This window comes from Nycticebus coucang, chromosome 20, assembly GCF_027406575.1.
Source record: "Nycticebus coucang isolate mNycCou1 chromosome 20, mNycCou1.pri, whole genome shotgun sequence".
Taxonomy (NCBI): domain Eukaryota; kingdom Metazoa; phylum Chordata; class Mammalia; order Primates; family Lorisidae; genus Nycticebus; species Nycticebus coucang.
Genome location: NC_069799.1, coordinates 25,912,070 through 25,935,124, shown reverse-complemented (window position 1 = coordinate 25,935,124; position 23,055 = coordinate 25,912,070). Strand labels below are relative to the sequence as shown.

Here is a 23,055-nt window from a genome sequence, read left to right as displayed (position 1 = left end):
AATGAGCATCAGAGATTATAAGCTACATGGGAACTGGGATACTGTCCTTTTCCTTATCATCAATCAAAATTCTGGCACATAACAGACACTCAGTGAAGTTATACTACATACAGGAATAGATCAACAGGGCAGAGAAATAAAGGAACCCCAGGACAATGGTGACTCAGAAATAAGAAAGAAGAGAGAAATAACATAGTGCTAGATGTTGGTGACTTAGCAATATTGACAGCACAGATGACCTTATCTCTGCAACATCTATGGATTGGTTACACCAGAAGCCAGACTGCAGAGGTAAGTGTTAAGTGAGGAAGCAGATGCAAGACCAATGGCAGTGAAGATGAACAGGCATTTGCTTATTTTGTATTGGAGACATGAATGTTCAACATGTACCCAGAAAGATCAAACAGGAAAGATGAGCTGTAGAAATGTGCAAATAATGGAACTACTAGCCACATATAGCTATTAAAATTAAAAATAGTTCCTTAATCACACGAGCTCAATGGCGATATGGGGCTAGAGACTACCACTCCACACAGAGCTGATACAGACCATTTCCTTCATTGCACAGTGACACTCTAGAAAAAAAGTGTTAGTTCATCCTTTTTATGCTGGCTTCATTAAAACAAACCAAAGTTAAATCAATGTACAGCACTCCTTAACCTCTTTCTCCCTATAACATTATCTAAGCCCAGCAGAAAAACTATTGGGGGACTACATTAATATTAGAATCTACACATGACAGAATCACACTTGGTCTCTGTGGGTGAGAGTTAGCCTTGGGAGAGGACAGTAGAAACCCTAAAGAGGCTGCTGAACCTCAGGATGAGATCCAAGGGTCTGGGCTTTATTATGTATGTATTTATGATGTTTTCCCATTAAATCTAACAAAGGTCTGTGACAAATAGAAGCAGCTTGTGATTGTGAAGGATTGCACAGAAAAAAAGGATTTGGTAAGAAGAAAAAAAGAAATAAGATGACTGGTAGAGAACAAATAAATCATGTTTATGACTTCTGTATTTAACTTTCATGATCTATGCGTGGCACTTTTTTAACAAAAAGGAATGTAGTTTAAGACTGAGGCATCATTATCCGTCAGAAATGTCCACTTAGACGCTGGTATTTAGGGTCTCACTAACTTAACTGAAATGAGAAAAGTCACTTCTGGAATTCTAAAAATAAGACTTCCAGTTATATGGAAAAAAACTTCTGTCTTTTAAATCACCTCTTTAAAGGCTATCTTTGACCCACCTCAAATTTTTTTTTTTTTAGAGACAGTCTCACTTTACCGCACACAATAGAGCGCTGTCGCATCACAGCTCACAGCAACCTCCAACTCCTGGGCTTAGGATTCTCTTGCCTCAGCCTCCCGAGTAGCTGGGACTACAGGTATCCACTACAACGCCCGGCTATTTTTTTGTTGCAGTTTGGCCGGGGCTCAAACCTGCCACCCTCAGTATATGGGGCCAGTGCCCTATCCACTGAGTCACAGGCGCCGCACAACTCACCTCAATTTTTTTTAGACACAGGGTCACACTCCATCATTCAGGTTGTAAACCCCAGTAGTAGGATCATAGTACACTGCAACCTCAAATCCTAGATTCAAGCAATCCTCCTGCCTCAGCTCTTGAGTAGCTAGGACTACAGATGTGTGCCACCATGCCTGGCTAATTTTTTAAATTTTTTGTGGATACATGGTCTCACTATGTTACCCAGAGGGCCTTCAAACTCCTGGCACAAGTGATCCTCCCACTCCAATCTCAAGTAGCTGGGACTATAGATGTGCACTAACACACTCAGGTAATTTTTATTTATTTTTATTTTGCAGTTTGGGGTCGGGGCTGGGTTTGAACCCGCCACCACTTGCATATGAGGCCAACACCCTACTCCTTTGAGCCACAGGCGCCACCACTTTATTTTTTGTAGAGACAGGGTTGTGCAGGATGGTCTTGAACTCTTGGCTTCAAGCAATCCTCCTGCATTGGGCTCCCAAAGTGCTGGAATTACAAGCATTAGCCACCCTGCCCTGTCTCAATTTTTTTTTTTTTTAATGTGGTTATTCATCCATGAGGGGAGGGGAAGGGACTGAGAACTGCCACTCTTGGCACATCCAAACCTCTGCACTAAGAGACAACCCAATCCTAGCACGGCTTCTAGCAGCACAAGGTCGCATCCCTAGGATGACCACATGCATCCTTTCACTCCCATTAAAATGCCTACCTGAGAAAGTTCAATCCTTTCTCTTAGTAGAATTTAGTTTGGTCTAGCCTAAAGATAGGCTCCTGACCCCTTTCTTAAGAGCATTTACCAACAGCTTACACTTATGAGATCTTCAACCTTTCAAGATGTATTTGGGCCTTTACTCCCCAGAACCAGTGGGAGAATAGTACTTTATCTCAGATAACCGCCAGCTTGCAGACATACCTGGTCTAATCCCTTTTACTCTGATCAACCCTCTATAATTTTTCACTTTTTTGACTCTGCTGAGCCCCGTTCACCTTCTCTCCCTCATTCCTTTAAAATGCCAAATCACCTCTTACACGCCTTTACCGTTTTAATCACATTCTCGCTGTTTATCTTCCACAGGACCCAAAGGGAAGAGGGAGAATTCATTCCATTTGCCTTCCCCAGCCCCAGGGAAAAACCAGGTGGACTCTGAGGAAGTTCAGCCTTTTTTTTTTTCCTTTTTTTGGGGGGGTGGGGGGTGGGAGGTGGCAGAGTCTCATTGGTCACCCTCGGTAGAGTGCCGTGGCGTCACAGTTCATAGCAACTTCAAACTCGTGGGCTAAAGCGATCCTCTTGCCTCGGCCTCCCAAGTAGCTGGGACTACGGGAGCCCGCCACAACGCCCGGCTATTTTTTACAGACGAGGTCTCGCTCTTGCTCAGCCATCTCGCCTCCACCCGCCTCGGCCTCCCAGAGTGCTGGGATCACAGTCGTGAGCCACTACGCCGGCTAAATTCGGCCTTTTGTAAAGACAACACATTCAAGCCCTTCCCCGCAGGCCTAGGCTCCCGCTTAGAGGTGACAACCAAGTCGCTCACTCACTGATATGCAAGCCCAGGTAACAAACTCCTCCTCATGGGTATTCAACCAGCGAGTGCACGAATGTTGGAATTAACGCTAACTGAACTGCTGATCAGCGTTTACAATGCAACAGCTGGTCCCACCGAAACCACGTCCAAACAGGTCCTGGTTTAGGAGAGGCAGGGCCGGGGCCACAGCGGCCTCGGGCTCCAGGAGAGGGTTTACCCATCCGTCTGCCGTCCGCTTAGATGCCGTTATTAAGAATCTAACTAACTTCACCGGTGCGAGAAAAGCCGTTTCTGGAAATCTGTACTTTGCATCACGAGAGCACAGTCCGCTAATCCTCCGACTGGAGCTGCAGACCTCGTAGCCGGAAGTGCAGCAAGATACCGGTCACTTCCGGCATTCGGACCAAAGTCCCTTCCCCACAGCACGCGCTGCAGCTGCGTAACGCAAGATGGCAACGCTCTCTCTGAGGCGATTATCAGATCTCCGTTTCATTTCAACCGTTGTTCTACTCACTAGGGAATCTCGATTTTCATCACATTGCGTGGTCTCTTTTTAGCACCGTACCCTCATGTTTGTCCATGATTCATCCTTGGCAGAGAATAGACTGGAGGCACAGAACAGCAAGCCTGAGCGCCAAGGGAGTGGGGTGCCACGTTGTACGGATTCTGACAGCAGGGCGGAGCGGGGAATCCTGATTGGGCGGCAGACAAGGGCTCGCGTGAGATACGTGTTGTTTTCCTGTTAGCTAATTCCGGTTCCGCTCGACTGGGTCGGTTTTGGTTGGGCCGGCTTGTTGCGGAGAGGGAGGGGGAGGATTGTTTGCAGCCTAGGAACTCCGCGCCCGCGAAGGTACATTGAGGTAAGGCTGTGAAGCCCCTTTTTGCCGGTCTCTGTGAGGTGGCTGGGGCAAGAGGCCTTGGGGGTGCAGAAGAGTGTGGGGCTGGAAGTAGGAGGCTTAGTCCGCAGGGCTGGAAAGAGAGGAGGAGGTGGGGCGGGGCTGGGGGTTACAAGGTGAATTGTAGCTAGGTGGAGATGGGTGGGACGGGCCCGGGTTCGGGGATGGCGGGAAGGCACGAAGCGCCGAGGGAATACGGAAAGCGCTGGACTGGGAGAGGCTGGGGCGAGAGGAGCTGGGACGGGGCAAGGAGTAGAATCTAAAGTCTTTGAGGGCTGAGGAAAGAAGTTGAGGCGGAGACTGGTTCGAATACAGGGCTGGGGGATTGAGAGTGGAATCCTTCGGAGGCTGGAAGGTTGGAAGGTGGCAGAGATTCTGATACTGGCATGACATGTATTTGGCCTTTGTTTCCTCTACAGCTTCCAGAGAGACACTGTCCCGCGGCCTCTGCTCGGGCCCAGCTTTTTCTCCCCAGCTGCCACCACATCCCTCCTGAATGGTGCTCCTCTTTGCCGGCCTCGGCCCCAAATCCAGGCCTCTTTTACCCTCTGCTTCGGAGCTCTTGCTCCGGCTGTCCTGGTGGATTACCCGTGGTGGGCAGGAAAGAACTTTGGCACAGACAAGTCTTTAGCTCTAGGAAGCCCACTGACAACTTTACTCTCCACCTCTGTCTGAGGTTCCATTCTCCCTGTGCCCCATTTTTTTTGCGTTTTGAGAAGAAAAACACTTCTCATTGGCATCCAGAGTGAGCCCAAGAAGCCCCCAAGCTGGGGCCCTGGCCCCAGCATGTCAGTCCTCTCTTGTGCATAGGGCTCTACCCGCTCCCTGTCAACATGGCTGAGCTCAGGCAGGTTGCAGGGGGCCGGGAGACCCCGCAGGGAGAGCTTCGGCCTGAGGTTGTAGAGAATGAAGTCCTCAGGAGCCCAGTCGCGGAGGAGCCTGGAGGAGGTGGAAGCAGCAACAGTGAGGCCAAGTTGTCTCCAAGAGAGGAGGAAGAACTGGATCCTAGAATACAGGTGAGGAGACTGAGTGGGGGCGGAGAAGGGGGGACCCCACATTCCTGCCTTCTTGAAGAGTGATAGATCAATGAGGGCTTAGACCTGTTCTTTCTCCAGCGTACTGGGACAGGAAAGAACAAGTTTGTTAACAGATCACTGCAGTATAGTCTGACCAGGAGAGTTGTGTGTCTGAAGTGCTGATGGAATGCAGAGAAAGACCTGGCTAGAGAAGGTGGCGTGTGTTGCTGGGAACCAAAGTGAAGTGCCACATTGGCAGCAGGTGCAGAAGGCACTCTCCAGGTCAATGTGGGGCCAGGTCAGTTTAGGGCAAATGTGCTCCTTTCCCAGTAGGTAGAGTGACCCTCAGCTGTGAGTGGGAAGTCAGAGGAGGTGACTTTGAGACTGAGAGGCAGATTTTGAGTCTGAGTAAGGGAATCTTGCCCCCTTTCTCATCTTTTGAGCAGTGCTTTCCATGGATGTTTATTCCTGAGAGCAGTGTGACGTTCAGGCATTAGAAGTGTGGCAGCATCTTTAGGCCTATAAAGAAATTCCATCTGTTCAAGGATTTATGTTAGTTGTGGTCAGTTATTAGTAATATACATTCCTTGCTTGCAAGATGGTTGATCCACTAAAAGAGGTGGAAGAGTGGTTTATTTATTGCCTTGGTGTGTTTGCAGTCTAGTTGGCAGGACAGGCAGATCTTTGTGTAGGAGACTCTGGGGCAGTGGGTGAGGAAGACCATCAACATGTGGAAGAGATGCTTGGGTGGTCAGAACCAGGTCAAAGTGTTTCAGGGCATGAGCCAAGAAGGGCTTCCTGGGTAAGCTGCTTGGGTAGGTAATGACCAGGACACTCCAGTGTGTTTGGGGTGTGTCTGCCATTTGGTCTGGTCACATCTCTAAGACTGATGTTGTGGATGTGACTCACCACACCTCTGTAAGTGAGCAAGGGCAGCCCAGGGCTCTCATTCCTAGGCTTCTCTGATAACAAACATTTGCTGGATTACCCTAGCCAGTGGGGAAGAAATCAAAGCTAGTCCATGCATCGTTCCCCCTCTGTGTGTGGGTGCCCAGTATGTGTGCATGTGGGCTCCTCTTCGACCGTGTCCATGCTTGTAATGGAGCAGCAGTGAGCTGTTCATCTCTGGCATGAGTCAGTAGTTTATTTCTGCTCTGCCTCATAGGAATTGCATTTAAAACAGCCAGTTCTTTCTGCTAATTCTACAGATTTGTTCACTGAGAAAATAAGTTGTAGTAAAAAAAAAGCTTTGGGCTGAGAGTCAAACAACCTCCAGCCCCATGATTTTTGATTTTTATTATGAAGGTTACTTACCTTCTCTGAACCTCAGTTTCTTCATCTGTACAGTGGGAAGTTGGTATAAATGGTTTGCGTGGGTCACTGTCACTCTGCTCTGACACCTGTCTATAATTCTTTCATAACCCTCTTTGCTTTTTCCCTTGGTAAAAGTTTATAGGTAGTACTTTGGGGAAGAGTTCCCTTTCTGTCACTTGGGGAGGAGGGCTTTGTAGCCTGCTGGTACACCTTCCTGCGGAATGCCTTGCCCTGCTCCAGCCAAGATGTCTTGGCAGCCTTTCCTGTTTCTTTGTGTTTTCTAGCATCCACAGAGGCAAAGACAATGATATGAAGCATCACTCTTGGACAGTGCTATCTAATAAGGTAGCTGCTAGCTTCATGTATCTACTTAAATACAATTAATTAAAATTAAAAATGCAGTTCCCCCAGTGCCATAGTGACAGTGCAGCAATGTAACATTTTTGTCATCACAGACAGTTCTTATAGACAAGCTCTGTGAGGGTCAGAGTATTCTGTGGAAGCATACGATTTACTTTGCCTCCAATGAACCTGGTGCAAGAAACCCTAGTCTCTCTTGCTGAACAGTGTTGCGCATGTGGAATGCTGTGGGTTACCTAGGGAGGAAAGGTCTTGTGGTGACCACCCTCAATTGATGACAATGGCATGGTGTGGATGGGTGAGTGCTCCAGTCTTGCCATGTGGGAGGGGCATGCTTTACAGAGGCCAGTGGAATTTGGCTCTTCTGTGTTTGGGCTCCTCTCTCAGATGAAGAGGAGATTGGGGTATGTCTTCTGAAGTCTCTTTTAGTTTTGACAATGTGTCAGACTACATTGCCTGACAGTATGTTTCAGTGCTTTAAATGGGATTCATCTCTCTGGATTCTCAAGTGCAGTTACTGGGTCTCTACCCATAGATCCATCAAAACCCGCCAGAGGCAGAGGCTCATGCCTGTAATCCCAGCACTCTGGGAGGCCAAGGCAGGAGAATTGCTTGAAGTCAGGAGTTTGAGACCAGCCTGAGCAAGAATGACACTCTGCCTCTAGTAAACATCGAAAAATTAGCTGGGCGTTGTGGTGGTTACTACTTGGGAGGCCAAGGCAGGAGCATTCTGCTCAAGCATTCTATGGTCTCAAGTTTGAGGTTCCTGTGAGCTATGATGACACCACTACACTCTAGGCAAGGGTTACAGAGTAAAACGGTCTCAAAAACAAAAACCACCAGGGACCTTTAAAAACATCTTTTCCTGAGCCTCACCAGATATGTGGATTCTATATCTGGGTGAAGTGAGAAAGGATTCTAATGTACAGCCAAAGCTGAGTCCACCAGGCCAGGCAAGCTCCCAGCAGTGGCTGTCCTGAAAGTGAGGCACTCTCTGCTGTGGCATGCCCACTATCTGGCAGAACCCTTATGGAAATTGAAAGGAGGCCAGCTGGCACCTACTTGGAGTGTGCTGTCCCCTTAGAGGACAGCTGTGTATCCGTGTCATGACCTAGGTGAAGTTCTCCAGATCCTCCAGGCTGATCCTCAGCTTTCTCCCCTCCCTTCCCCCATTTCTAAAAAAATTAATTAGGCGGCGCGTAGCTCAGTGGATAGGGCACCGCCCATATACACTGAGGCTGGCAGATTTGAACCCAGCCTGGGCCAGCTAAAATCGACAATAACAACTGCAACAAAAAAATACCTGGGTATTGTGGCAGGCACCTGTAGTTCCAGATACTTGGGAGGCTGAGGCAAGAGAATAGCTTCAGCCCAAGAGTTTGAGGTGCTGTGAGTTGTGACACCGTGGCACTCTACCAATGGCAACATAGTGAGACTCTCAGAAAAAGAAAAACAAAAGGACAAACAAAAACCAAACTATTGACGGTGCCTGTAGCTCAGTGGGTAGGGCACCGGCCACATACATACACCAAGGCTGGTGGGTTCGAACCTGGCCTGGGCCAGCTAAATAATAATGATGACAACTGCAACCAAAAAAAATAGCTGGGTGTTGTGGTAGGCGCCTGTAGTCCCAGCTACTTGGGAGGCTGAGGCAAGAGAATCGCTTAAGCCCCCATGAGTTTGAGGTTGCTGAGACACTACATCACTCTACCAAGCATGACAGGGAGACTCTGTCTCAAAAAAAAAATTGTTTGGAGACATTCTTTCTCTATCACTCAGACTAGAGTGCAGTAGCACAAACATCACTCACTACAGCAGCTAACACTACAGCCATTGCCACCACTCTGGGTTAATTTGATTTTATGCAGACAGGATCTCACTGTGTTGCCCAGGCTGGTCTTAAACTCCTGGGTTCAAGTGGTGCTCCCATCTTACCCTCCCACAGTGCTGGGATTACAGGCATTAGGCCCCTCCCCGCCCTCTGCAGGCTTGTCCTCAGTATTCTGAGAGGGACTCCTGGTGGAGAGGAGGAGGAACAAGGACAAGGAGGGTGGGGCTTGCTGGGCCTCACCTGCTCCTGCTCCATGACTTTCTGGACTTTCTCTGTGAAGGGCGTTTTCTTTTCTTGGTGTGTGGATACAGTCACCTACTTCTCTCCAGACTCTTCAGGGTGTCTCTCTCTGAAAGTGGGGGGTTTAGCTTCCCTTAAGACTGTCATCATCCTGGCCCCACATACTAACTATCAGAGTCTTTGGATAGTCTGTGTGAAGCAGGGTGGGAGCATCAGTAGCCTGAGTGCCTGTTTATGTCTCTGACTTGGTGTCCTGACATCTTGGGAATGTGCCTGGTATGCTTGGGGAAGGTCACCCTCCCTGCTGGCTGCTGGTTCACTGATGGATGATATGTGCTGACTCAGGCTTTGTCCTGCCCAAACTCTACTTCAGGTGAGTGCCAGGAGTCCCTGGTGGAGCAAGGCAAATGGAATGTTACTGGCTGCCTAAAACAGTCCCCTGGGTCCTCAGTGTCTTCCTGCTCAGTCTTTTCGGGTGTGCCCCAGCCTAGCTGTCTCCTCCACCTCCCATGCTTATCCTGCTCTCAGGGCTGTTCTGCTTCCAGGCCACCTTCCTGTCCTGTTAGAGCATTTTACCTCCAAGGAGCAGACATATCAGCAAATGGGGTTTTAATTGCTGGAGGTGCAACTGGCGTATGGCTTCCCCTAGAAAAAGGTAATGCCTGCTCCCACCCCTTGCCAATAGCAAGAGCCCTTCTGTACTTTCCAATAGGGACAACTTAACAAGCCATTCACTCCTTTGGTCATTTTGTCGGAGCTGGGGATAGGAGCACTCTGGGCCATGGAACTCAGCAGGGATCCAGAGTTGGAGGGTAACTTTTACCCAACTCTCTTCTTCTCCCCTAGAATGAATGCTCACAGTATTCCAGAGGCCCGTCCTTTGCTTACCTGTGCTGCAGTTTTCCTGGTCCCAAACTCCTTTCTTTTCTGAGGTGTCCTTCCAGTGATGTCTTCAGTCCCAGGAGGGTGGTCATAGTGGCAAGAAAGTGAAATCAAAAGTCAGGTCCTAGGCTTTGCACAGTGGTTCATGCCTGTATTCCTAGTACTCTGGGAGGCTGAGACAGGTGAATTGCTTGAGCTCAGGAGTTCAAGACCAGCCTAAGCAAGAGCAAGACCCAGTCTCTAAGAAAACATAGAAAACGGGGCGGTGCCTATGGCTCAAAGGAGTAGGTGTAGGCCCCATACACCGGAGGTGGTGGGTTCAAACCTGGCCCTGGCCAAAAAAAAAACAACATAGAAAACTTAGCTGGATGTTGTGGCAGGTGCCCAGTAGTCCCAGCTGCTTGGGAGGCTGAGGGAGGAAGATTGCTTGAACCCAGGAGTTTGAGGTTGCTATGAGCTATGATGGCAGAGTGAGATTCAGTCTCAAAAAACAAACAAAAAAAATCAAGTCCTGGACCCAGACTCCACTCTGTGACAAGCCTACTGTACTCTCTTCTCCTGCCTCATTGTTTCCTCTCTGTCATAGGTGAAGGATATACTCCCTAGCAGGAGCTGTGAAAGAACTGGTCACCTTGTCTCCCAGAGAGCCTGAAGCCCTCTGTGGACCAGGTTGTGCCACAGGAAGCTGGGCCTACAGGGAGAGAGGTGGCCTGTCACCCTGACAGGAATTGCCTTTGGGGGAGCCCTTTAGGGTGATCCCAGCAGCTGATGGTGACACCACATTAAGGAGGCTCTGTAGAACTTGGTTCTGTGTTGCTGGCAGCATGGCACTGTCTGTGGTTCCAGAGTGGAGGTTATTTTATGAACAGTGGGCTATGTGGCTAGTAGGATCCCCATGTACACTATCTTCTAGACTTAAAAAAGTAAAAGTCTAGTTAATATTATTATGTTTTTACATGTTGAAACAATAATGTTTTGGATAGATTGGGTTAAATGAAATGTATTATCACTTCATGCTTTGCTTTTTAAAAACGTGGCTGCTAGAAAACTAAAAATTCCACATGTGGCTCAGGTGATACTTCACAGCAGTTGGACCACTGTGTTCAAGAAAGTTCAAGCTACACATGTAGCCCTCCTGAGGCAGGGCCCTGCTGCTGTAGGTGTGCACATTCCCACATCCTTGTTTCTAGTCCTTCACACATTTCTTCTTTTGTAGTAATTAACACTTCTGACTGGTTTCCTGTATTCTATTGATTTTTTTTTTTTTTAAGAGGTAGAGTTTCACTTTGTTGCCCTCAGTAGAGTGCTGTGGTGTCACAGCTCACAGCAACCTCCAGCTCTTGGGCTTAGGCAATTCTCTTGCCTCAGCCTCCCAAGTAGCTGGGACTACAGGTGACTGCCACAACGCTCAGCCATTTTTTTTGTTGCTGTTTGTTGCAGTTTGGCCAGGGTCAGGTTTGAACCCGCCACCCTCAGTATATGGGGCTGGCGCCCTGCTTACTGAGCCACAGGCACCACCCTGGTTTCCTGTATTCTTGCTTGCTGACCCCCAAATTTTCAGGATCAAGGCAGGGAGTGGGGATAAAGTAGTAGTAAAAGGACTCAAAGGGGGTGGCGCCTGTGGCTTAAAGGAATAGGGCGCCTGCCCCATATGCCAAAGGTGGCCAGTTCAAACCCAGCCCTGGCCAGAAACTGCAAAAAAAAAAAAAAAAGACTCAAAGGGAGATCATGCTTGTCAGCCCTTCTTCGGGTTGTTGGAAGGCCCAAGCAAGGTGAGCAGGAGCTGAGTTCACAACCTTAGGCATGGGGAGTTGGCAACAGGTCAGTGCTGGGCTGCATCTTGGCAACAGGTCAGTGCTGGGCTGCATCTACCTGGGTGGCCAGAGACCTGCAGCTGAGCACTAGGTACCTCCTTGGAGCAGAGCTGTGATGCTCCTTGCCACTTTCCTCAGCTTGCAGGGGCTCCAGGAAGATGTGTGTTTTCTCTGGCAGGAAAGGATGGATTGAGGCCAGCTCCTTGCCTGGTGCTCTGCCACTTCACTGAAAGCCCTGGGATGATTCCATTGCTTCTTTCTGCAGCCCAGGGCCCAGAGAGATACTCAAACCAGCACATCTGGTGGCTTCTTCCTAAGACTCCCCCTCTCCCTCCCAACCAACTGCGGGGATCTGGGCTCACATCATCAATTGTCCAAGCAGGCCAAGAGGCTTCTCAGACCCTGCACTCTTCCCTAACTTTGACCTTAATTATCCACCCAGCCCTTATTTTATTATTATTATTATTATTTTTTTTTTTTTTTTGAGACAGAGTCTCACTCTGTTATCCTGAGTAGAGTGCTCTGGCGTCACAGCTCACAGCAACCTCAAACCCTTAGCCTCAAGTGATCCTTTTACCTAGCCTTTCAAGTAATTGGGAGTATAGACACTCCCCCAGCCCCCCCATGGAGATGCTGCTATCTATTTCTGGTAGAGATGAGGTCTCACTGTTATACTCAAGTGATCCATCTGCCTTGGACTCCCTGAGAGCAGGATTATAGGTGTGAGCTATTGCCCCTGGCCATACCCAGCCCTTGTGTTTCTGGGTCCTGCTCTCCTTGGGACCTGCCCTCTTCTCTCCCACTGGTAGTACTGCAGACAGCACCTGGTCTCACCTGGTCAGTCTCCTGCTTCCCCTTCATTGCTAACTTCTGCCTTCCTAGGCCACAGGCTGAGTGGCACCTGGCTCTGAAGGAGCCGTTGGAAAAGTACTGGTTTCTCCTCCCTGGTACCTCAGCTTCATTGGCTTCCTCCCCTGCCAGCTCATCTGCCCAGGGTACCTGCGTACCTTTGTTGCCTGGCTCCCTCCCCTTCACTGGCACTTTTATGTCTGTCAAGTCCTAGCTGGGAGCAAGTGTTCCAAGTGTCCTACCCTGACTGCTGCTGCCCAGGTAGGTGACCCTGCCTCCAGGGGGCTTCCATGTCCACTCTCAAAAGTCCCAGGGCCTGCTGCTTACTTGTGGGTCTCCTTACAGCTGTGAGCTGCCCACTCTCTGTGTCCTGAGTTCTAGGGTCTCACAGTACTGATGGGTAGTAAATGCATGGTTAAGTGTATGCTGAGTGAGTGGCTGTGCTCTGCCACATGTGCTTTCTCTCCTCCCATGAGGGAGAGCAGCCCTTGGACCCGAGGACACTCGCCCATTTTGAAAAAGCAATGTGGTCTGATGGAGAGAGAGAAGGCTCACTGCCACTTGGCTGTGTGCATATTAGCACTGAATTCTCTGAGCCTTAATTTCCTTCCTTATTTATTTATTCATTCATTTGTTCATTTATTTTTAAAATAATAGGCTATTTTATGTTGCAGTTGACATTGTTGATTAGCTGGCCCAGGCCGGGTTCGAACCTGCGACCCTCGGTTTATGTGGTCAGCGCCGTACTCACTGTGCTATTGGTGTCCAGCCAATTTCCTTATTTTTTAAATTGGGGTTTTACTACTAATAAAGGTAGAGTTGCGATGATTACATGGGGTTGTGAGTCTTTGATATATTCAGAAGCATTTGGCAGTTCTTCCTCCATTTTTGTCTTTCCTTTCCTGAGTATATCACCTGTCCCTGGGCATTGCTCATGCACTGAAAAGTTCGCTGGAGGCTCTTCCCTTCCCCACTAACCTCCTCCCTCTCTGAGGCAGGAAGAGCTGGAGCACCTGAACCAAGCCAGCGAGGAGATCAACCAGGTGGAGTTGCAGCTGGACGTGAGTAGCCTCCTGCTCCTCAAGCCCTAGGGCTGGTCCCTGGGGGTGTCTCAGGCTGCCTCTTTCTCAAATTGAGACAGTGGCAGAGGGAAGAGTGTGGCTGAGAAACAAGAGAGGCTGGGACCCACACGCATGCCTTCTCTCTGCCCTGTCCCTTTGCCAGGAGGCCAGGACCACCTATCGGAGGATCCTGCAGGAGTCGGCAAGGAAGCTCAACACTCAGGGCTCCCACCTGGGGAGCTGCATTGAGAAAGCCCGTCCCTATTATGAGGCTCGGCGCCTAGCCAAGGAGGTAAAGCTGCTGACGTGTATTCCAGGAGGGCTGCAGCAGACCCTGACCCTGGACTCTTCTGTCTCTGTATGGAGTGTATGGACTGGTAGACAAAGCACCAGACCTAAGCACAGAGCACTGAGCCAGACCTGGCTGCTCTGAGCCAGCTCTGTGGGCTGAGGAGGCTCCCCTACCACTACAGGTCCTAGACTTGTGGTCTTTAAAATGGTGAGAGGTAAGGGAAATGCTCCAGAGCACTTACTTCAGCCCTGCTGATGTTTGAGTGTTTTCTGTGTGTTAAGGAGCCAAGCTTCAGGGCATATCAGGTATGTCAGCTCTAGTATCATAGTAACATACTGTTTCGATAGCCTCCCATTTCCTCTTTCTCTTACTTTTCTTTCCTTTTATTCACTCTTTTGTCTGCATCTTGTCTTTGTTAATTGCTGCCCTTGCAGCCATTTTTTGACACAAGTAATGTGTCTTAACTTGGAAGACTGTAATAAAAGCACAGAGCAAATCAAGGTTGCCCACAATTCTACCATGCACCTGTTACATGCTTTTTGTGCCTGGAATTTGTTTGAATCCGGTACGGTAAGGTAATACACTTGGGGACAGCTACCTGGGAAGAAGAGTTATTCCTAAGAGGAGAGGACATGGCATTCTAAGCAGGGGAGCAACAAGAATCAGGCAGCAGAAGCAGTGAGGGAGATGAAGCTGACATTGCCAGTAGCTTTCTCCTTTGTCCTTATACTCTTGATGGGTCTCCATGGGCAGTTTATGGGAAGAAATGGTGAGGCAGAGCAGGCAAGCTTGAATAGGTTTAGGGTTGGATAGTTTGAATAATTTGGTAGGCTCTGGGCTACAGGAGTGGTCTTTGGTTGTCTAGTCACCTGGCCCGAGGATGATTTAGGGCAGGGAAATTACTGGCTCAGTGAATGAATTAGATGGAGGCCATGGTCAAGGCCATGGTCAAGGCCATGGTCAAGGCCCTCCCAAATGTCAAAGCATCATAAAATATAGAAAATAAAAACATGTATTAATTAAAAGTTTTAATTAATACAGCACAGATAACTTTTTTTTTTTTTTTTTTTTGGTAGAGACCGAGTCTCACTGTACCGCCCTCCAGTAGAGTGCCGTGGCGTCACACGGCTCACAGCAACCTCTAACTCTTGGGCTTACGCGATTCTCTTGCCTCAGCCTCCCGAGCAGCTGGGACTACAGGCGCCCGCCACAACGCCCAGCTATTTTTTTGTTGCAGTTTGGCCGGGGCTGGGTTTGAACCCGCCACTCTCGGCATATGGGGCTGGCACCCTACTCACTGAGCCACAGGTGCCGCCCATAACTTTTTTTTTTTTTTTTTTTTTGTGGTTTTTGGCCAGGGCTAGGTTTGAACCTGCCACCTTCGGCATATAGGACTGGCACCCTACTCCTTGAGCCACAGGCACCGCCTAACTTTTTTTTTAAAGGAAACATTTTGGCATATATTTTTCCAGAATGGAATTACATAGTAAATGCTATTTTTGTTCCTTTGTTTTACTTGGTATTATGGTATAGTTCCATATCAATCAATATACATCCATGCTGTCAGTTTTAAGGATGATGGGTTATCTTATGTTAGATGGACTATTAACTCATTTTCCCAATGCCTTGTAAAAGTTAGATTTGTTTCTGGATTTTTCTTTCTTTTTTTTGAGACAGGGTTTCAGTCACCCTGTGGTGATTTGGGGTCGCCATCATCAATTGCCCAAGCAGGTCAAGAGGCTTCTCAGACCCTGCACTCTTCTCTAACTTTGACCTTAATTATCCACCCAGCCCTTATTTTATTTATTTATTTTTTTTGAGACAGAGTCTCACTCTGTCACCCTGAGTAGAGTGCCCTGGCGTCATAGCTCACAGCAGCCTCAAACCCTTAGCCTCAAGTGATCCTTTTACCTAAGCCTCTCAAGTAGTTGGGACTCCAGACACCCCCCATGGAGATCTGGCTAGTTTGGGATCCTGCAGGGCTGCCTACCCTTATGGCCCTCTCCTCCAGGCTCAGCAGGAGACACAGAAGGCAGCGCTGCGGTATGAGCGGGCCGTGAGCATGCACAATGCTGCCCGGGAGATGGTGTTTGTGGCTGAGCAGGGTGTCATGGCTGACAAGAACCGACTGGACCCCACATGGCAGGAGATGCTCAATCATGCCACCTGCAAGGTAAGCCGGGGGGTGCTGGCAGGTCCCCTTTGCTGGTTCCTAAACATGTTTACTCTTCCTTCATTGCCTTATCTCCTCACTACTACTTCTCCTCTGCTCCAGCCTTCCTTCATCTTGGCTTCTGTTTCAGACAAAACCTATTCATAGCCTTCTGCCCTGATTTTTCACATTGCCTTTCCCTCTGACTTAGAATGTCATTCTGGGCCTTTGGCAAGCTTTTATGTCCAGCTATGAGACTAACCCACTCACTTCCCTGGCAAGTGCCCAGGGAAGACATGGCTGCTGAGGCATTTGCCTCAAATGCAGTCCTCAGAGGCCAAGATCCCAGGCAGCAGGTCCCAGAGTGAGGGAAAAGAGCTGTCTTGGAGCTCGCTGCCACTGTTACCCTGAGCATTCGGGCTGCAGTTGGTGGAGCCTGCAGAGGTACTATCAGGGCAGCTCAGATCAGCAGCCTGGGGAGATGCGGGACTGAGGCATGGGCCCCCCTCAACGTTGTGTCTCCCTTGGCCAGGTGAATGAGGCAGAGGAAGAGCGGCTTCGAGGAGAGCGGGAACATCAGCGGGTAACACGGCTGTGCCAGCAAGCCGAGGCCCGTGTCCAAGCCCTACAGAAGACCCTTCGGCGTGCCATTGGCAAGAGCCGCCCCTACTTTGAGCTGAAGGCCCAGTTCAGCCAGATCTTGGAGGTAGCTGAGTGGGAGGGGAAGAAGGATGGGCAGGTGAGGTGTAGGAAAGAGGCAGATGTGGAAAGGGGGCAAGCAGAGGGGTGCTGGTCTGCCTGTCTGAGCCATGTTGGGGGGTAGGCAGGGTGAGGCCTCCAGCAGACCAGCCAGTGGTGGGGATATGTGCTACGCATGTCTTAGAATGAACCCGCAGGAGTGGGAGGCAGGCTGGGGGCTGGTGCTGGCAGAGGACATAGCTGAAGGAAGGAGTAGACAAAAAGAAAAGTGAGAATTGGTGGAAACTAAGGGACTGGAGAGAAGTAGCAGCCAGATGGTGAGGGGCACTGGAGAGTAGAGAGAGCAGCTGGTGGAGATGGAGTCCCGGCTCTAAAAGATGGGTCTCAAGTTAAGTGCAGGGCAGGACTGTGGGGGAAGGACAACCTGGGGACAGTGGCAAGGCCTGGGAAGGCCTGGAGCTCATTGCAGAGTGTGAGTAGGTAGGGAGACCCCATGGGCCACTGTGCCCTCTTTGCCCTCTGCAGGAGCACAAGGCCAAGGTGACAGAACTGGAGCAGCAGGTAGCCCAGGCTAAGACCCGCTACTCAGTGGCTCTACGCAACCTAGAGCAGATCAGCGAGCAGATCCATGCCCGGCGCCGTGGCCTGCCTCCCCACCCCCCGGGCCCGCGGCGCTCTTCCCCCGTGGGGGCTGAAGCAGGACCCGATGACATAGAGGACGGGGACAGCGGTATCGAAGGGGCCGAGGGCGGGGGCCTGGAAGAGGGAGGCAGCCTGGGACCCAGCCTTGCCCCTGATGCGGACACACTGAGCCTGCTGAGCCTGCGCACTGTGGCCTCTGACCTGCAGAAATGCGACTCCGTGGAGCACCTGCGGGGCCTGTCGGACCACGCCAGTCTGGATGGCCGGGAGCTAGGGCCCCCAAACAGTGGGCGCCGTGGCAGCGATGGCGTGGTCCGTGGGGGCCGCCACCAGCGGAGCATCAGCCTGTAGCCTGGCGGCCATGGCCGCTGTATTGACCGACTCTTCAGCATGGGCCAGCTGAGGCCCCAGCTTCTCACTCCCCTCTCTGGGGTCCTGTCTTCCCTGAGGTTTCTTCTCTAATGCTTCCCTGGGAGAATCTAGCTGTGTTGGGGCCCAGGGCTGGCCTCCCCTGTCCTGCACAAGGCAGCTCTCTCCACCTGCTCCTCTTGCTCTTGGCGCTCCTCTCTCTGCAGCCTCATGGTCTGCAGGGTGTGGACCCTTTGCTTTCCTCTTCATCTGAGCCCACCTCCATTTGTCTGGCTTTTCCCCTCAGGGAACTTGATGTAGCAGGCATAGGGACGCCCCCAAGAGAACATGGGTGCTGGCCTGAGTGCCCTGCCCACGTGGATGCACAGGTAACCTCCTGCTGGCTCCTCCCCTGCCTGGCCTCAACCCTGTTTCAGTTGACCAGCAGGCACTGTGAGCACCTGTGTGCCTCTGGAAGACACTGCCTTCCTCCCACAGTAGCTGTGCCCCAGGCTACTCTGCTGTGTGTGTCCAAAAGCAGAATTTGAAGAATGTGGCTGTCAGAGAGAGAAGCCTTGCTACGCATCAACATAAGAAAGATCACCAACTCCAGACTGGCTCCTGTGGGCTAGGCATTTCCCCAGCTGGGCTGGGTCCCTGACATTGCCTGGGTGCTACCAGGTCCCTAGCAGGGTCCTTATTGGGAGTGAAGATGTGAAGAGGTCCTGGAGGCCTAGGCCCTGTCACTTCCACCTCATACCCTTGTTTCTGTTTACTTTTTCTGGGTGGAGGGTACTGAGGCGAATCTCAGCACCTCTTGCAGGGTGGGGTTAGGGAATTTGGTGCTCTATTGCTCTCCCTGCTCTTCCTATACCACACAAGGCCTACTCCAGAGGACACCCTGAGGAGTGTCAAGCCTGGCTGTCTCTGGTGCAAGAAGAGATTGGCTTGTTTGAGGGGTCCTACTCCCAACAGGGAGCCACCGCTCAGCATGGCAGTGCCCCCAGGCTGTATGTAGGGGGACCACATCAGGTCTGGGTGCCTTGGAAGGGTGGGTTCCCTGGGAGAGCAGAGAGGTCAGAGGAGATCACTGCTGCACTCACAGGTTCTGCTGGCACAGGGGGTGGTCACAATGAGAGCCTCAGAGTTTGAGGTGGCCACAGAGAACAGATGGGAGGGAGGGAGACATGGGCGTGTGTGTGCATGTGCTGGTGTGTGTGGGGAAAGGGCTTGCCCTGGTTTTATTTAAATAAAATAGTTTATGTAACAGCAACAGTCACTGTCCCTGTTGGGGGAGAGAAGAGAAGGGTGTGAGGATGAGGCAGCAGCCAGAGTAGGGGAGAGCAGGGTGAGCTGTGGTGGCCAAAGGAGGGAGGTAGAGGGCCAGTCAAGCAAGGCAGATGCTATGAGGCCATGATTGGTGCTTACCATAGGGCAGATTAGACCTGGCCATAATGTGAGAGACAGGCATCCCAGTGGGCTTGATACAGGGCCTGCAAGGTGGCATGGGTGTGGTTGGAGCTGAGGGTGTCCACTGATACTTAAATTTCAGGTAGACAACGACTTTTGTCCCCTGCAATTATGTGTTGTGTTTCTGATTAAAATGTAGGTAAGAAGCAACTGCAAAGTCAGGGTTTAAGTGTTTGGGAGATGAGAGGGAGATGTGAGTACATTTGGACTCATAGGTGGGATGTGGAGGAGGGATGTGAAATCAGGAACCTCAGAAATGAGCAAAAGATTGTCTTGAGCTGCACTTGGGGTGTGCTGGTATTCAGAGCTGGGTTAAGAGGGATCAACCAGGGGAAGAGATGCCACCAGGGTAGAGGGCTGGAAATGTGAGATGCCAAGAAGGGGCAAGGTAAAGGTCAAGAATTGGAGGGATACGAGTGAGCAGTGACCTTGGTAGCCTGGCACATGAGAGAGGCCATCTGGTGTGTGCAGTGTGTGACCTCAACACTCAGTATGTGCCTTTCCATAGGTGCTGTCCAGGTCCCTGAGACTGCCCTCCCTAACCTAGTAGACAGGTGCCCAGATAGTTCCTTTATTACCAGAAAAGCTGCTCTGAGAATGTATGGCTTATGTTTTGGGGCTTTAACAACATTTAAGAAAATTGGATATATTTAAGGTGTACAAAATGATGTTTCGATACACATATTGAAATAGTACTATAGTCAAGAAATCAGCATATCCCATCATTTTGATACCTCCCCCCTTTTTTGTGGTAAGAGCACTCAAAATCTATTCTTAGTAAATTTCCAGGATATAGTAGTATAATTACTATAACATAGTATCTGGCTCAGCGCCTGTAGCTCAGTGGTTAAGGTGCCAGCCACATGCACCAGGGCTGGTGGGTTTGAACCCAACTTGGGCCTGTTAAGCAACAATAACAACTACAACAAAAATATAGCCAGGCATTGTGGTGGGCTCCTGTAGTTCCAGCTGCTTGGGAGGCTGAGGCAAGAGAATTGCTTAAGCCCAAGAGTTTTGAGGTTGCCGTGAGCTGTGATGCTACGGCACTGCACCGAGGGCAACATAGACTATCTCAAAAAAACCAAAAAACCAATGTGGTGGGTGGCTTGATGAGATGGTACCATGGTGTTGACCTTCCCCACCCAGTTCGAGGCAGGCAGGACCTGTGAGGCTCCCAGTGTGGAGAAGCTCCAGAAAGGAAGGGCTGGACTGTGTATACAATTTTTCACAAAGCCTGGCCAGAGAAGATGGGGTAGAAGAGGGTAAGAGCTGATGGTACTTCAAGTAGAGAACTGATGCCACAGCAGACCGACCCTGTACTCACCCTGTGCACCTCTCTCACTGGGGACACACATCCACTAAGTCTTCACATTATAGGACAGACAATACTGTGATTCTCTGTCCACTGATGAGAAAATGAAGCACAGTGAGGGTACCTGCTGTCTGCAGCTTCTCACAGAAGGTAGTGGAGGGAGGTACTTCCAGTCTGGAATCTAAACTCTTGGAACAGAGGTAGGAAGGTGGAGGAGTGGATGTATTCATCTAGGAAGTTTTGCTGGGAAAGAAAACTGACATATGAGAATTTCAGCTTCTTTGTCCATCAAAAAGAATCTCAAGGTTTTTTGGGGAGTTGGGGGGTGGGTCAGAGTCTCACTATGTTGCCCTTGGTAGAGTGCTGTGGCAAAGAGTTTAAGCCCTCAAACTCTTAGGTTTAAGTGATTCTCCTCAGCCTCCCAAGCAGCTTGGGACCATAGGTGCCCACCACCACGCCTGGCTATTCTTTGCTGCAGTTGTTTAGCTGGCCCTGGCCGCGATGGAACCCACCACCCTCAGGGTATGTGGCCGGCGCTGTACCCATCGTGTTACAGGCGCTGAGGCCTCAAGGTTTTTTTAAATTTGAGGTGAGCAAGAGATGGTCAAGGTGGGAGGCATGTGGAGCCTCCTCATTCCTGTACCATGATATGTCACATGCCATATTGGTTATGAGTTCTGATCTGCACTTCCCAGGTGAGGGTCTGGGGCCTCAGTGTCTGTGCACCCAGCTCAGTAAAGTGCTTTTGCTTTTTGCCGCTACACTGGAGAGCTCTACAGGTGCAGCCATTAGGAGGTCAGGATTTGGTGATACACCGTCCAGGGTCACATCTCCACATCTCTTGGAGGGGGTGGTGCTTGGATTTCTCTCCACTACAATTTTATCTCCTATAAAATGGGATGGTATAGGTGTGTGTGCATGATGCTGTACTAGTGGCTCCTTGTCACAGTGATTTTTTATTTAATTTCAGATTAATAAGAGGCTACAAATGACTAGGTTACACAGTTCATGGTAGCGTTCCAATCATAGTTGAGTCCTTCACCCAGAAGGTGTGCTACCCCCACCCTTATGCCCCTACGTGGGCGCTTACTGAACCCCCTGCCCTGTGCTCTCCCCCCCACTTGAATTTAACTGTGAGTCAGTGACTTTTTGTTGTTGTTTTGCAGTTTTTGGCCGGGGCTAGGTTTGAACCCACCACCTCCGGCATATGGGGCCGGCGCCCTACTCCTTTGAGCCACAGGCGCCGCCAGAGTCAATGATTCTTGGTAGTGCTTGACCTGAGGTGGCCTCATCCTCTCTCATGCAGGACAAGGAAACTTTATGAAAGAGTCGTTTCCCTCCTCGTCGGGATGCGATTTTGGCCAGCCTAAAGTCAACGGGCCTTTTACAAAATTTCAGTTTTTGAATCTTTGGTGGACATGTTGTAATCATACATATATATTACAGGTGCGCAATCGCCCCGCCTCTTGCAGACGCTCGGGTAGATGGTCCGGGAGACTACCTAGTGCAGGGTCGTGTATTTACGGTAGAGGGCAGCAGCCGCCAGGCAGTATGGGCCTCCGAGTTGCGTCCCTGCGCCCGCGCCAGGGCGTCCGCAGCCTGAGACGCTGCCCATGAAGGATGCGGGCACGAATCTGTCACAACCGAGCTACACCGGTCCCCTTGCAGGCTTCTGGCATCCTCGCCTGTGTGGGTGAAAGCTGTCCCTAGTCTGTAGGGCTGCTGGTCCTTGGGCCCAGTTCTCTATGCCTGCTGCTGCATCTTGTTCTTGTAGCTGACTTCCCTGCTAGGTCTCTTCCTCCCGCTGGCCGCAGCCTCCTCCGTGTCCCTACCTAGAACCTTCCATTCAAGGGAACCACGGGACCATTTCACTGGCTGGCGAACGAAATTTTTAACTAGTGAACTGGCCCATGAATTTTCTTAGTATTTCTTCAAATATCCATGAGGATCTTAAAGCATATAAAACAGTGGTAGAGCTTGTTAGGGACGCCACAAATGGAAATGCTTACCGGGTAAGGAATGCAAGCGTGCCCAGGAAACAGCGCAGGGCCGTGAGAAATAGAAGACTAAAGCAGACTGCAGTCAAGGACTGGGTGGTGGGACAAACTTGGTCTCAGACTCCAGAGGGAGTGGCCAAAGTCTCCCCGTCTCCTGTCGTTCCCAGGCTCCCAGTCTGCTCACTCTTATTTCAAAATCGGTCCTGAACTCTTAGAGTCAGAGCCTCATCTCCCTCACTTTAGTGTTCTCAGGGCCTGGGATGTGGCATTTTACATCACACATCTGTGCACTGACGTCTGCTTGACTTCCACTGGCACAAGTTATTTCCTTTTTCAGTCTGTTGAACTTGTCTGTGGTTTGGGGCTCAGCACATGTGTCTTTTTTTTTTTTTTTTTTTTTGTGACAGTCTCATTCTTTTGCCCTGGCTAGAGTACCATGTAATTCTCATCCTGTTGCCCTGGCTAGGGTACTATGTGGTCAACATAGCTCACTGCAACTTCACACTCTGGGCTCAAGCCATCTCCTGCCTCAGCCTCAGTAGCTGGCACCATGAGGTGCCACCACAATGACCAGCTAATTTTTCTATTTTTAGTAGAGACAGGCTCTCTTCTCAATTCTGCTCAGGCTGGTCTCGAACTTCTGAGCTCAGGCAGTCCTCCTGCTTTGGCCTATCAGAGTGCTAGGATTACAGGCGTACCTGTGCCCAGGTTCATGTGGTCTTTGACCAAAGGTCTTCCTGGTTTTCTAGCTCTCTATGCCTTTCTGAATTAATCCCTATCATCCCAAAGTTCCCTATGGCTCTTTTTGCTTGTTGAAGAACTGTCACGATTTTCTAGACATATGTCTCC

At 50.1% G+C, this 23,055-nt stretch overlaps 1 protein-coding gene across 2 annotated transcripts; it reads left to right on the top strand.

Annotated features, from left to right (window-relative positions):
* The first annotated feature begins 3,785 nt into the window (after positions 1 to 3,785).
* On the top strand, positions 3,786 to 21,443 carry SH3BP5L (SH3 binding domain protein 5 like). 2 transcript variants are annotated; one of them, XM_053573340.1, is made up of 7 exons: positions 3,786 to 3,891; positions 4,347 to 4,943; positions 13,232 to 13,294; positions 13,458 to 13,586; positions 15,598 to 15,759; positions 16,271 to 16,444; positions 16,963 to 21,438. In XM_053573340.1, the coding sequence occupies exons 2-7, from the start codon at positions 4,761 to 4,763 to the stop codon at positions 17,428 to 17,430; spliced, it is 1,179 nt and encodes a 392-aa protein (XP_053429315.1). In that variant the 5' UTR covers positions 3,786 to 3,891; positions 4,347 to 4,760; the 3' UTR covers positions 17,431 to 21,438. The 2 variants fall into 2 exon arrangements, with proteins under 2 accessions (XP_053429315.1, XP_053429316.1); XM_053573341.1 differs by lacking the exons at positions 3,786 to 3,891; positions 4,347 to 4,943 and adding an exon at positions 4,974 to 9,061 and having other exon boundaries at positions 16,963 to 21,443.
* Positions 21,444 to 23,055: the final 1,612 nt, after the last annotated feature.